The 15021-nt window shown below is 37.2% G+C and overlaps 1 protein-coding gene across 1 annotated transcript in view; it reads left to right on the top strand.

The window, feature by feature from the left end:
• DPH6 (diphthamine biosynthesis 6) overlaps positions 1 to 15021 on the top strand; it is a gene marked incomplete at its 3' end in the record, with an annotated part of 195995 nt that overhangs the window by 77605 nt on the left and 103369 nt on the right. Inside the window, exons 9-12 of the mRNA XM_084264228.1 lie at positions 494 to 641; positions 1878 to 2009; positions 6646 to 6775; positions 10025 to 10199. Of these exons, the coding sequence (XP_084120354.1) occupies positions 494 to 641; positions 1878 to 2009; positions 6646 to 6775; positions 10025 to 10199 (585 nt within the window). The remainder of the gene's footprint in view (positions 1 to 493; positions 642 to 1877; positions 2010 to 6645; positions 6776 to 10024; positions 10200 to 15021) is intronic.

The raw sequence follows: 15021 nt of genomic DNA, 5'->3' as shown, positions 1-15021 counted from the left end.
CAAAAGGCAGAGAGAGTACAGATGGTCAAACTTCAGGTGACCTTATGACTGCTCCACTGTATAACACTAATATTTTTTTTAATAGACTGTGCTTCAAGTGTTTAGTGACAGTGTTAATTATCAAATTATACTATTTTTGAAAAACATAGATGTCCTGTATATAATTGTGGAATAGCGTTTCTTCATCACCGTATTCTTTCTGTCTGTTGAGTCGCATTGTTTTTCTTATCTGTTGTTCTTACTTACGACTAAGTCTTCCATTTTTTTCCATATGATATGTCAACAGCAGCTCATCATATTCTGCCAGTTTCTGCGGTTTAAATAGTGGGAAATCCTAATGCTGTTCTTCCATTAATTCTAAGCTTAGGTACCCATTGAGCTAGAGTATTTTTTTTTGTAATTGAAACAAAAAATTTGAATTATAAAATCTACAGATTTCATACTGCTTGGTATGCTGTTCACTTGTTACTTTTATACTGTTTGTCTAAAACAGGGGGAATACTCAGGTAAATTGATGATCAGTAGCTGCTCTTGTGAGGTAAACTGCGACGATGATGACATTTTTCCTTCATCAGAAGAGGATGAGCCACAGAAAAACATTCCAGTCATCTGGAAGTCTTTGAAACAGACTCTGGATTTCAGTGAGTCTTGCACAACTTTCATTAGAAAAGTAATATTGAGTATTTAATGCCCTGGTTGAGAACACTGCTAATTACTGTAAGAACACTCCTGAAAAGAATTTTTGTGGACTTTAATAACTAGTCTGAAAAGAAAGAGATCCTACTACAATGTGGGTTTTGATATGAATCATTAGATCTGCAGTGGTGAGAATTTAAAGGGTTTTTACAGAAGGAGAATAACCCATTTTTTTCTTACGTTCAGAAAAGGCACACTAATGTGTTCTGTTAGCCTGAATTAAATTACTATAATATAATCATTCACCTGAGTGGAGGGACAGAATTTCATTTAAAAGGTCTAACCACACCTTTACCTGCACTTTACTCTTTCTAAATTGAAGATAGAAAATTAAATTCTAAAATGTAATATACAACACAACCACACAATTTGCTTACGTAGTATGTGATGCTTTCCCCACCCAAACAACCTCAGGGTGACATGGATGATCAAATGTAGCAGCCTAGCAAGTTAGTGTTGCTTGCGTGAGCTGCACTATCTAATCATATGCCTGATATTAACACTACCATAAACATGAGGTAATTAATGCAAGAAAACCTGAGTTTATAGATTGGTACCACATGGAAGTACCACAGCATCACTGTTACCCTATGCCCAAAGATTAGTAAACTTTTCCAGAAAACTTAATTTCATAGCATAATAGCATTTGAGTGGTATTTAGACTCTTGAATATGGATAAGTGCATAACAGGATGTTAAAAAATGCCTAAACACATTAGGCACTTACTAACATGATCAGAACCCAGTTAAATTCTGAACTTTGATTAAAATTTGGCATATGAATTTGAAAATCTGTTCCTGTGTCACTTAGATACTTAAAAATTTTAACTTTCCAGTGTCATGTCTTGTGCCAAGCCTGTATCAAAACAGGTAGAGAAACTGTAAAAGGTCAGCAAAAATGGAAAGTAGGAAAGTATTGAAATTTTCAGCTAAATACAACTTGCAGGCATATTTTCTGAAGGCAGTGTTGGAGAAGAATTTGTCAAATAGCATTTCAAAGCTTTGTTACATGCACACTTACTGTTAAGCTTTTGGTTTATATCTGTAAATACATTTTGAAGATGTTTTCACAAGTTTTTTTTCAGTAGAAGTTCTTTTTACTTAAGCAATTTAAAATATATTCTGGGTTTATCTGAAATTTTTCATCATTATAATCCTAGTGGTGCTCTTCATTTCCAACAGCTAAGATGTCTGGAAGTTCGGGAAGATCCCTGAGTGGTTACCAGTGGTTTTCAGGTATCACTGCCCGCTTCTTCCCATCAAAAGGCAAAAATGCTCAAGACGCAGCAAGAGAAGCATTTTCTTCTCTCAAAGGTGCTTTATTCAGTTAATCCATTATATGCTCTTAATGATACTATTTTTAATATGGTATTAAGTAAGAATCTGTATTGTCATATAGTTTTATAGCTTTAAATGTTGTGGTTGTCAGTTTGTCATTTCATTTTGCATTTTAGTGGAACCATTGATATCAAGAGTGCTGACCTTAATACTGAACACATCATAATTTGATTGGCTTTTTAAGACCCTAGAAAGCTGGAGTAGCATTCATATCACTGCAACAACACTATTTACACAGTACTTAGTTGTTTTACAACTTGCTTTATGGCTTTTTTGCAATATATACTGTCTGTGTGAGCATGCGTGCGTGCTGTCCATACTGTCTGCTTCCTAAAGCACTTTTGCAGTTACCATAACTTTAATTTGTTTAGGGAACTGTTGCACATTTTGGCATCTAGGATTAGGTCAGTAGCAGTAAATATCATTTATATTCTTAATGTGAAGGAGAAATTGCTATCTTGGGAATCCTGAAATCAAGGTTCCTTACTATCCCACTCTCACAAGATACTGACATCAAATAAAATGTCTGCATTTTTGTTTTTCTTCCTAAATTTTACATAAAACATGTTTATGCAGGCTTCTTTTAAGTCATAGAAATGGAAATAATTTTTACTCTCTAAATAGGTAGCCTCATATTCTTTTTTGTGAGTTTGTGTGAAGTATTGTCCTGTAACTTATCTTTTTTATATGCAGCTGAGTATTCATGATTGAATATAAGATGATAAAGAAGCTCTAAAATTTTTTTAGAAGCAAAGAAGCTGTACTTTGTAGAAAGTCCTTAAGCTCATTTTTGACTGCTTGGAAATCAGCAAAGGGGATGTGATCAAACTTGTAGTAAACGACAATAGTATTTAGTGTAATCTTCTGTAAGTTGAAGCAAAGGGGTTGTGTAGTGTTTTGGTTTGTTCTCATCATATTTGAATGGAAATCTGCCAGTAGAAACATTACATATATTTTTGCCTTATATCTGTCAAAAAAGATTTCATCACTGACTTGTACAGTAGCCTATTGCTTTCAGCAAATTATTTTGCATTATCTGTAATATAGTAAAGAAAAATAGTTATTTTCTGATCCTTGGTAAGAAATGACAGTTCTCCCATCTCCTGTTGGTTTTTTCTCATTTTGGAAGTGGGTGTGGAAGACTGAATGAGTTATGATTCTGTCATGACAAAAGAAACAATTTGTTTCTAAGAACTGATCTCTTAATATACACAAGGCTTGTTCTGAAGTCATACTGAGGATCTATACAGCATTTCAGTCTTCAGGGTTGTAAGAAGCCGAACAGTTCTTTTAACCTTCTCTTTGCTGTATTAATTGATTTAATCACCTGTGAAGAAAATAAGTGCTGCCAAAAGGATTCAGAAATAGACATTACAAAACGTGTAGTTGTTCTTTAAAGTGGATGGAATTCTCCTGTGAAGCCAAGAACTGTTTACATTTATTTTCTTAAACTCTTCTCTCAAACTTTTCTTTAGATGTGATTGGAAGACAACAAACATTACAGTGCTTTATATATAAAGCAATTCTGGTGCAGCTGCACCATGGCAAAGCTTTATAGGCTTGAAGGGAACTGCATAGATTTTATTATATGAAAACTGATCTAAAATGCTACTTCCTGTAGACAGTTTTGGTGCTTTTGGCCTAAGGATCCTGGATTACCCATTAAAAAAACCAAACTGAGCTGTACTTTGGCCAATGTTACTTTTTGGGTCAGTTCTTTTTAGGCAGTTCTGCCTAAGTAAGGATAAGTCTCACCTGATCATATTTTATAAAATATTTGAAAAAGTGAATGGTTTGAAGTTCAACAGAAAGGCTATATGATTTCTCTGTACATCCTGGATATGTCCTGCTTTGGAAAACAGAACTTGTTGTCAAGAACCCAAATGTGGGTTGCTAACTGGTTCATCATTCATGTCCTTTGAGTAAATGTTGGGAGGTCAATTTTATTCTGCTTACAAAATAGGGAGAAATTATTTCCCATCGTTCCTCTAAGTCATGCAGAGGAAGAGGGAATTGTACTTTTATTTACTTACGATGATTTTTTTTTTAAATAAAGCTAGAAATTATGTATTTATCCAAATCTCTTTGCCTTCAGCTTGCCCTAATACTGTTAAGTGTCCACAAATTGGAGTTAGTTTGTTAGCTCCTGCATTTTAAATTTAGACCTGGATGGGATCTCAGTTTGTTGTGGTATTCCCTCCAGTATTTCATATAATGCTGCAGAACTTTGGACTGCAAAGCAAAACTCAGTATTCTTGACTAAAATGCTGGCTAAGAATCTGAAAAAACGTCCTTGTTTCCTCCTTGACTGCTGACACAGCAGCTGGTATTGACCTAGCAATTGCTATCAGGCAGTATTCAAATTTATATTTCTGGACAGAATTATCATTGTGCACTAATTTCTCAGCTGATGTTTCTGGAGATGTATCTTGACTTCATAGCAGTTCTATGTTAATTGCTGTATCTCTCATATCCCTTAATGCATGCTTCCTTTTCTGTGATAAGAATTCCCCTCTTCAGATAGCCAACATTAGTGGTAGTATGGCAGAATCATAGAATCACTAGGTTGGAAAAGACCTTTAAGATCAAGTCCAACAGTTCCTGTCTTATGCTAAACCGTCTCTCTAAGTACCTCATCTACCTGTCTTTCAAACATATCCAGGGATGGTGACTCAACCACCACCCTGGGCAGCCTGTTCCAGGCCCTGACAACTCTTTCAGTGAACATTTTTTCCTAACATCTAATCTGAACCTGCCCTGGTGCAGCTTTGTGCCATTTCCCCTTGTTCTATCATCAGTCACCTGGCTGAAGAGACCATTACCCACCTCTCTACATCCTCCTTTCAGGTAGTTGTAGGCAGTGATAAGGTCTCCCCTCAGCCTCCTCTTCTCTAGGCTAAACATCCCCAGCTCCCTCAGCTGCTCCTCATATGATTTTCTCTCCAGCTCCTTCACCAGCCTCATTGCCCTCCTCTGGACTCGCCTGAGGACCTCAATGTCCTTCTTATGGTGAGGAGCCCAGAACCGCACACAGTACTTGAGGGGTAGCCTCACTAGTGCCAAGAACAGGGGCAAAATCACCTCACTAGACCTTCTGGCTGTGCTATTTCTGATGCAATCCAGGCACATTGCTGACTCATATTCAGTCTGCAGTCAACCAACACCCCCAGGTCCTTCTCCGCCTGACAGCTCTCCAGACAGTCTTCCCCAAGCCTGTACTGCTGCATGGGGTTGTTATGTCCCAGGTGCAGGACTCTGTACTGGGCGTTGTTGAACCTCATCCCATTGGTCTCAGCCCACTGATCCAGTTTGTTCAGGTCCCTTTGAAGGGCCTCACTGTCCTCAGACAGATAAACTCTTACTCCCAGTTAAGTGTCATCTGCAAACTTACTGAGGGAGCATTCAATCCCTTCATCCAGGTCATTGATAAAGATGCCGAACAAAACTGGACCCAGAACTGAGCCCTGGGCAACACTACTTGTGACCAGCCTCCAGCTGGATTTGACTCCATTAACTGCAACTCTTTGGGCTCGGCCATCCAGCCAGTTTTTAACCCAGCAGAGGGTCCACCTGTTCAGGCCAGTGGTAGCCGGTTTCTCAATGAGTGCTGTGAGAAGTGGTGTCAAAGGCTTTACTGAAGTCCAGGTAGACCACATCCACAGCCTTTCCCTTGTCCATTAAGCGGGTCACCTTGTCATAGAAGGCGATCAGGTTAGTTTGACAGGATCTACCTTTTGTAAACCCATGTTGACTAGGGCTGATTCCCCAACCATCATGCATGTGCTGCATGATAGCTCCCAAGACAACCCTCTCCATGATCTTCCCCAGCACTGAGGTCAAACCAACAGGTAAAGCTGAGACATCTAGAGAAAAATTTAGTATTGTTGTGACCAAACTGACTTTCATGGAAGTGTGCCAACTCCTAAACTGGCTTTAAAATCACAGAAATGCTTTACACAAAAAGTGTTGTCTTTAACTTCCCTCAGCTCTCATCTTTCCTTCATTTCTCCTGTGGCTACTTCTGTTTCCTATTGTCTGTCTTGCCGTTTATAACTCTTTGTTTATGTGGAGATTAATATTACAGTGAGTTTTTAAAAACAGCTTAGACAAGCATCCCTCTGGAATAACGTATAAATATTTGATCTTTTCTTTGAAGAGGGTGATGCACTGAAGGACCCCTTATTGTCCTTTCCAGTTCTTTACTTCTGTGATTCAAAGTCCTTTGTAGATTACTAGCTGTCATAGACTGAAAATAAAAAAAAATATGAGATAATAAAACTTACAGATACAAGGAATTTGGACTGTAACACATCTGTATGCATTAATGCATGATATGTTTTCTTGGGGTGAGAATTCACTACTGCTCAGGGTGGATAAAATTTATTTGTAGTCTGTTTCTGTATATTTGGAAAACTGTCATGAGAAAGAGTTTCATGAAAAAAAGGGTATTATGGGGGGAAGGTAATATGTTGCAAAGGCTTCAGTCATGTTTAGGTACCTGTTAGGCTGTTACCACTTGGTTGTGCTGAACAAAACCAGGTTGCCTATGCTGTCTTTCTACACACACTTAAAGTATTCTATCTTTAACAGCTATATTATTTTTGTCCTGCAGCTAATATGACTTCAGAGGGATTGAAACTGAAGGATATTATTTTGGTTCATCTGTATATGAAGAGCATGAAAGATTTCAATGCTATAAATTCAGTTTATGTGACAGAATTTGATTTGTGTCCACCAGCAAGGTAGGATTAGACTACTGCTATAGTATATTTATGATAAATTGTAATACAATGAATTATTGTTAGCATATTTATGAAGCTTTTGTCCAAATGTTTGTGCCTCAGTCTTAGAAGTAGACTTTTTCTTCCTGTTGGAGAAATCACATCAGGGCTGATCAGTTCAAAACCATCAGGTTTGGAAATTCTTACCTTAATCTATACCATAAGTTTTACAAACCTGCTCCCACCCTCCCCCCGCTTCTCCCCACCCCATGGCCTTACAGAAGAAGAATACATTTTTTGCAAGCCTCAGTTCTTTTCTGTGACTTCATTGCTTTTCTTGTTAATTTGCTTCCTGTAGCCTACTGGCAACGCTCCCCAGAATTCAGCTCAAGATATTGTAGCCCTGATTACTCTGATTGATACAATACTGTTGAACCATCACATTGCTGGTTCAACTTAATGTCCATCAGGAACCTCCAGGTCCTTTTCTGCAAAGCTCCTTTTGGCCACTTAGCCCCCAGAATATACTAGAGCATGGGTTCTTTTCCCTCCCGGTGTAGGACTTTCAACTTCTTCTTGAACTTCATGCAGTTCTTCTGTGTTTATTTCTCCAGCCTGTTAAGTTTCCTCTGGATGGCAACACAAACCTCCGTGAATTTACCAAGGGTACATTGGGCCACATAATTGCGATTATTAATAAAGATTTTGAACAGGAATGGACCCACTCTTGTTACTGGCCATCTACGAGAGACTGTGCCACTGATCTCTACAATCAGGGACTGGCCATTCACCCAGTTTTTAGTACACCTCACTGTCTGCTGATCCAGCCCATAAATCAACAGCTTCTCTGTGAGGGTGTTATGGGAGACAGTGTCAAAAGCCTTAGAGAAGCCTTAGTAGCAATGATTATGAAGTTTTTCTCAAAGTGACTGTTTGAAACTTTCTAGGTCCTTCTGACAAACCTTACTCATGTTATTCAGTTTATTCTGATAAATACAAAAGCGAATTTTTAAGGTGATGAGCTGCCTAAGATGCACATCATTTAATACTGGGAGATACTTCAGGACAATACCAAAATATATTTAGTCTGTTCCTTGTCTTACTCTGCTCATGTGCACTTAGCTGTTGGTTGAAGATGAATACTGCACTCACTAGATGGATTTTTTTACTTAGTCCAGTGTAGTTGCTCTTAATGTCTTGTGTTTCTGTTTAATAATGATTATTAGTGTATTCAGTAAGAATGCAAGTATGAAAAGAAATTATTATTGACTTTTGAATATATCAATGCTGACACTCATTCATCGATCCCCAAATTATTGCTTTTTAATATCTATTGTGCAGAATCTTCAACGTTGCATCCTTGTTCTCCTCTGACATCATGAAACAGCTTGATGTTCTAGGCATGCAGTATGTGATTCCTGTGTTATTTGAGTGTCTCGGGTTTTTTCTCATTGAAAATTGGGTAACAAACACTTAGTCTATGAAATTTTTCTTCTGTTGTGTCAAAAACATAATATTCCATTTGTAAACTCTGTATTGCCTTGTCAAAAGAACTTCTTTCTTATTGCATTAATTCATGTTCATAAGCATTTCGGAGAATCTGCAGAACTGCTACAGCTTGAAAAATTCAACTTGCATCATAGGTTGATACAAATTGGAAGGGATCTCTGGAGACCACCTAGTCCAATCCTCTGCTCAAAGCAGGGTCAACTATGAGGCCAAGCCTCACATCTTGTTTTTATTTTTAAAATAAATTGTTTTGCAATTTTCTCATGTAAAATACTATGTTTTATGCTCTTACAGAATATGAAGTGTAGTATAGGCATGTGAACTGTAAGAATGGCATGACAAATAGTTAAAAGAAGTTAAGATAATATGTATCATGATAGATTCTCATTCTTCTAGGCTGTCTGGGTGTCAGAAGAAACTAAAAGAGAGCAGGAAGAGACTTTGCTTGAGAAGCTGGTTGTAGGCCAGGATTACTAAGAGGGATGGAGTGTTCTTTTTGCATGCCTTAAGAGGAGGGATGTAGTCCCAGCTGTGAGCTACACAAAAATGAATCTCCACTCCTATATATATATATCTGAAGTTCTCTTTATGACACTTACTCTTCTCCTGATTTAGCTTCTTTCATTTCTCATACTGCTGCATGTTCTAAGCTTCCACATTTACCTAGCCAACCACACAGTCTTCCATCACTAAAATAACACATAGAAATATTAGGAAGTTGCAAGAAAATAGCTTTTTATTAATATTTTTATGGAACAAACAGATTTATGTTGCATTTTATCCAGAAGAAAAGAAATTATACAGCAGTTTGCATGGCTGCATCATTGCATTATTCACAGAGACCTGGTTGTGGGAGTTCTCATAAGCAATATGCTGGAAGCACTGACTCAGGGGTGTGGATCCGCACTAAATTTGCAAAATTGTCTTGAAAATTTACCAGCCCAAGCAGAAAATCCATTCATCCATGCTTATGATGGTGGTAATGAGTAAAAAAATACTGTATTTGCATGTGGAAGGAGGAGAGAAAAATAGTTTTCTTGAAAGAAATAAGCACGATGAGAAAATTTTGTAAGTTTGTTATATGATATGTAAAGAGAACATGTAATTTTTTGCCGGTTTCCTGCTGGGAGCTAAATGACTTTTTTATGCATGGACTGCAAATATAATTATTTTTCAGGCTTTGAAATGTTGATTTCACACACCCCCACACCTGCTTTTTCACTGGCCACGTGCGGCAGACCGTCTGTCGGTCTGTCCAGGCACGCAGTCTTCCTTGGAAGTGAAATTTTTCAGTGAATGCTTAAGTAGGTTTCAGTCCTGTCATAAGTGTGTTTCTGTCATGCAGGCTGAAGTATAAAAGAAAAATATGCTCAGTATTGCATGATAAGTTGTGAGAACAGCGTAAAAGAACAATAAGCTGCTCATTTTCAGAAACCTCACCCTCTAGTCCAACCACTGGAAGAGGATTCAGTGAAAAATGGATGGAGGTAAAAATAACAAAAGGGAAGTGAGCCATTGGCTGTGAGTTGTTTTCTCCTTGGTAGTGGAAATCATCTTACCAGAATTCTGAAATTGATTGTTATTTGGAGAGGAGATAACAGTGTAAATGCTAGCAGGTTGTTGCAATACCTTGGCTTTGTTTTATGTTCCTAACAAAATATCATATCATACTATCCAAAAGAAAAACCCATGGAAAATAAATGCTGAAGGCTGGTGCAAATGACTTTCCATTTGAAAAAAATAATTTTCTTGTGTTTTCAGAGTATGTGTGGAAACCCTGTTACCTGATGGAGTACTGTTTCGCATTGACTGCCTTGCACATAAGTGTGATGTTGCAATGGATGACGTGTTACGTGATGAAAAACTGGTCATGCATGTACAAAGCATTTCCCACTGGGCACCTGCTAGCATAGGACCTTACAGTCAGTCCATCAAGGTAGGGAATCTTTGTTACTTTATGTGAATTATGTGTCAGTTTACTGAAACGAGCTATAAAGTCCTTCTATCTGAATGTGCAAAAGAAAATGTATTAAAAAATACTTTAAAGATAGCATCTTGAGTTAATAGTTTTAAAACTTATGGGGAAAACTAAAACTTAATTCCCACTAAGTCTTTCATTTTGTGATCATAAAACAGGTTAAATTGTTCTTTGCAGAGAATCTCAAGACCAGCATATTTTTGTTGTTATACCAAATAATTTTGTTGCACGTATACTTTTATAATCTGCCTAGAATAGTACTGGCATTTAGGAACATCCAAGGATATTTGAGATTTCTTTTTCAAAGCGGGCAAGTTCAAACTTTTTCATAGGTAAGTCAATCCTAAAATACTTTTTTAATGAAATTCCTGTTAAGGCTTTTGATACTGCTTTATTATTTAAAAGTACACAAGGTTGAAGGAATGTTGTGTTGTTTTTTCTTTTTTTTTTTTTTTTTCTAATTAATAGCAAACTGAATAGACCATTGCATACTGTTTAAAAGTATGTAAAAAAGCAGTAAGGGTTCATGGAAAAGCAGACCAAAAATTTTTTTTAAAAGCTGTTTTCCTCTTGCCCAGCTAGGGCTAGCCTGACAACTGATGAAGTGTCTCATATTTTCTGTTTCAAAGAATGTATATGTCCCTTTCTTACCAATACTCCTCTTGTGTAATACATTGTCCAGCCCAAATTATTGTGTTTTGCAAACTGATTTAAACAGCCTGTTATAGCACCTGTATAAATTCCCTAAAAATTCTTTGGGTCCACAAAGCTGCCTAGTATAATGGCCATGGAATTGTACTTTGTTTTGTCTGTGTACTGACTGACTTTGGTGGACGTCTGGCCTCCAGCCAGGGCAAAACTACGACAGTACCATTGAATGGAAAAATTCAGAAATAGTATCAGAAGCTCAAGGAATTTGTTTCAGTTGCAGAAGGAACTGTTGGTAGATAAATACTGTATTAATCTTGTGGTTAGAGGAGGTGGGTTTTTATAATTTCTATGTATCTGTTTTTCTGGAGAAAGCAGAAGTTGGTTTATTACACTTTTCCATTCTAAGATAGCATATAAAAGATACAACCTATAAAACCTATTTAGAAGAATACATCAGAGGAATGCTGAAGTATGTAAACAACATATTTGCATTTGAAAATTTATTAATGGAAGGTATGGATCCTGTATTTTCTTAAATGTGGATTTTCCAAAATCAAAACTTTCTTTAAGTGGATTCTCAGAACTTCCTTGGACTGTGTATGGGCCAGTGCTAAGTCTTAAGGTCACCAGTAGAAGTAAAGCACCTCAGTAGATTTTAAGAATAGAAAATATTTTCCAGAATAAATAAGAAAGGAACAAAGGTAGGATTTTTAAATAAAAAAAAAACCATTTTATAATAATTTCATCATTATGAAATGTTGATTTTGAATTTTTTTATACAATGTTTGAGGAGCAGAAGCTTGATGAACTCAAAGCAGTAGATTATTAATACGTTATGTTGTGTAACTGTAGATTTTGTTTGTCATTTGCTCGGCAGTAATTGGACAATTACATTGTGCTCTTAGTCCAGTATGAAGTTTTGTCGACACTGGGAAATCATCATGTAGATGAAAAATCAAACGTTCTTCCTCTTTTAGCATTAACACTCTTTAAAATCAACTTCAGTGTTTCTACTTGCAAGAAGTAGACATAAATTGTTTTAAGATACAATGTGACTGACTTTCATATAATTAAGAAAAACCTGAGGTCATTTAGTGTATTTTTCTTGGTCCACCTGTTTTATTGGTAAAGAAACCTCAGTCACTCTTAATGTCTACATCAGCAACTGGAATATAAATTATGTCAGATTTATTGTAAAGCCTATACTGCTGATCTCAGTAATGTATAACAAGTCTTCTGATTATGTCCTGGTATGCCCAGACTATCTAGGCTTTTCAGTCTGGGAATAAATGATGATACATGTTTTGCCTTCCTCCAGACCTTTGTTCTTCAGTGAGCACCAGCCCAGTTTGTGATGGTCATTTCTAGTAGCTCAGTATTTTTATTAAAAGAACTTAACTGCTTTACTGTTGTTTATCAGATTATTATTTTATTTTCGCATTTTAATTCTTTTAACCAGTGGATTAGAGGATTTGTCAAAACCAAACAGTAATTAGTAGCTTGTATAGAAACAGTTTGGTTACTATCTTCACAAAAGCTAACAGCACGGTTTTAGTGTTTGGAGGTGAGAAATTTACACCGAAAGCTTATTATTTCTTATAGGGAATATTTTTTGAGCATTAATGAACTGTGAGTATAGTTCATTAAAAAATACTTTTTTTAAAAAGCCCAGTGCAGCTGAAACACTTAACCACAAATCCTTATGCATGGGAAGTTGACAGTGTTGGTACCAGATGTTCTTCTAGTATGTTAATGTAATTTAAAAGTATTTGCACTTACAGTTTGTTTGCTTTGGCAAAGTTTATTAATGTTTTTACTATCTGGAAATTAACAAATAATCTGCCATGGTAGAATTTATTGTACTCTCATATTTTACAACCACTTTTTGGTGGTGATATAATGTATGTTATACACATAATGATATATATGAATCTATGGCTTGATTATGTCTGTTGAAGCTTTTAGCTTTTCCTTGTAACCTCAGTTCTTTCTCACTGACAGCTGTCCAATCCCAGTTTCAGGCATACTTGAGGTATCTATTTCTATTTTCCTCTCTACACTGTCTGAATCCAGTAGCACAACCATAAAAACTCTTACTCTCTCTAAATCCAATGTACGGATAACTATAATTTGATCAAAATTGGGGTTGGGTTTTTTTTCCTGTTTACTCATCTTACTATAAATTATTTTTCCTATGTTTTTCTGATCATCAAGGAATGATGAATTACCCCCAACTACTGTGGGGAAAATGGTGAGAACTAAGAGCTGTGCATCTGGTTTAAGGCAATGATACTTGCAGTGGTTGTAGTGTTTCCTTGCTAATAAGACTTCTTTCTGTTGCAGTGAAACTGAAAACGGTCTGATAGGGCTTAGTGCACAATTTGTAGTAGATGGCTTTAAAAGGAGAAGGCATTTTTGGAAATAGCCTTGTCTGTTATGTACACCAGGAAAGATTACCTGGCTGTTACACTATCTGACTGGTTGCTGTTTTTCAAAAGCTCACTTAACAGTTTTTAAATAAAGTGCATATTGTTAAGGAATTGAGGCATTTAGGGATGCATGGATTATTCCAAGGTCAGCTGAAGAAGGGTGAAGATAGAAAGATGCCAGGTAATTGTTACTAGTGAACCAGGGATTCTTATAGGCAACCTTTTAAAATACTTTTCTTTTTTTACATAGATATAGCTTTGTGATTCAACATATGTAGTAATACGGTGTTAGACAACTTGGAGCTTCTAGTGGGTGGGGGAAAAAAATAAAAATGGTAGTCAACAGTTCAAAGTCTAAATAATGTTTCCTCTAGGATTTATACTCAGGCTGATACTTTTAAACATCTTAGCAATTTGGACATTGGGTTTTAATGCATTGACCTCAGAGATTATCTAGTTCTAACCCCTCTGCCACGAGCCTAAAGCTCCACCAAACCTGGCCTTGAACACTGCCAGGGAGGGGCCATCCACAGCTTCCCTGGGCAACCTGTTCCAGGGCCTCACAACCTTCACAGTATAGAATTTCTTCCTTACAACTAATCTAAATATACCCTATTTTAGTTTAACGCCATTACCCTTTGTCCTATCACTGTACTGCCTGATAAACAGTCATAGAATCATAGAATGGTCTGGATTGGAAGGGACCCCAAGGGTCATAGAACTCCAACCACTCTGCCACAGGCAGGGCCACCAACCTCCAGTCCTGGATCTACACAAGGTTGCACAGGGTACCATCCAACCTGACCTTGAAAGTCCCTCTCCATCTTTCCTGTAGGCCCCCTTCAGGTACTGGAAGGCTGCTATAAGGTGACCCTGGAGTCTTCTCCAGGCTGAAGAAACCCAACTCTCTCAGCCTGTCTTCATAGGAAAGGTGCTCCAGCCCCTGGTCATCTTTGTAGGCTTCCCCTGGACTCGTTCTAACAGACCCATGTCTTTTTTTGTACTGGAGAGCCTGGAGCTGGACTCAGTACTTCAGGAGTGGTCCTTATAAGAGCAGAAGGGTAGAATCACTTCCCTTGACCCCCTGGTTACACTGGTTTTGACACAGACCAGGACATGATTGGCTTTCTCGGCTGCAGGTAAACACTGCTGGCTCATGTTGAGCTTTTCACCCACCAGTATCCCCAAGTTCTCCTTCTCAGGGCTATTCTGAATCCATTCTCTGCCCCACCTGTAGTTGGGCTTGCGAATTTTGTAAGATCCTATGATTAATATTAAAATTACAGATTTACTGACAGAATAACAAAAAAGAAATAGAATAATTACAGAAAAAAATAAGTAGTTGCTATAAAACTTTCTCTTCAGAAGGTCATTAATGGTGGTGTACAGAAGATTACTTAGAACTCAAATTTTAGTAGGTAAATGAATGTAAGTCATACTCCAGTGGCACTGGCATGCCTCTCCTATGTATGTAACCTGGTCACCAATATAAAAGTTATTGTTGTTGCTTCCCTAGCCATTGTCAGAAAGAACAATATGTGTAACATCAGGGCAACCTGGAGACTTCTAAATTGTGTGGAGACTGTAAGTATCCCAAGCCGGGAAAGAATGGGATGAAACTGAGCTCTGTGTCTTTGCTGTTCATTTTTGTTATGTAGCATATGCTTCTTAGCTGAAGATTAACCAACCTGACTGTGAAA

The sequence above is a fragment of the Gallinula chloropus genome, assembly GCF_964237585.1.
Source record: "Gallinula chloropus genome assembly, chromosome: 4".
NCBI classification, from domain to species: domain Eukaryota; kingdom Metazoa; phylum Chordata; class Aves; order Gruiformes; family Rallidae; genus Gallinula; species Gallinula chloropus.
The sequence above is the reverse complement of the archived record's forward strand: the minus strand, read 5'-3'. Positions and strand labels throughout refer to the sequence as shown.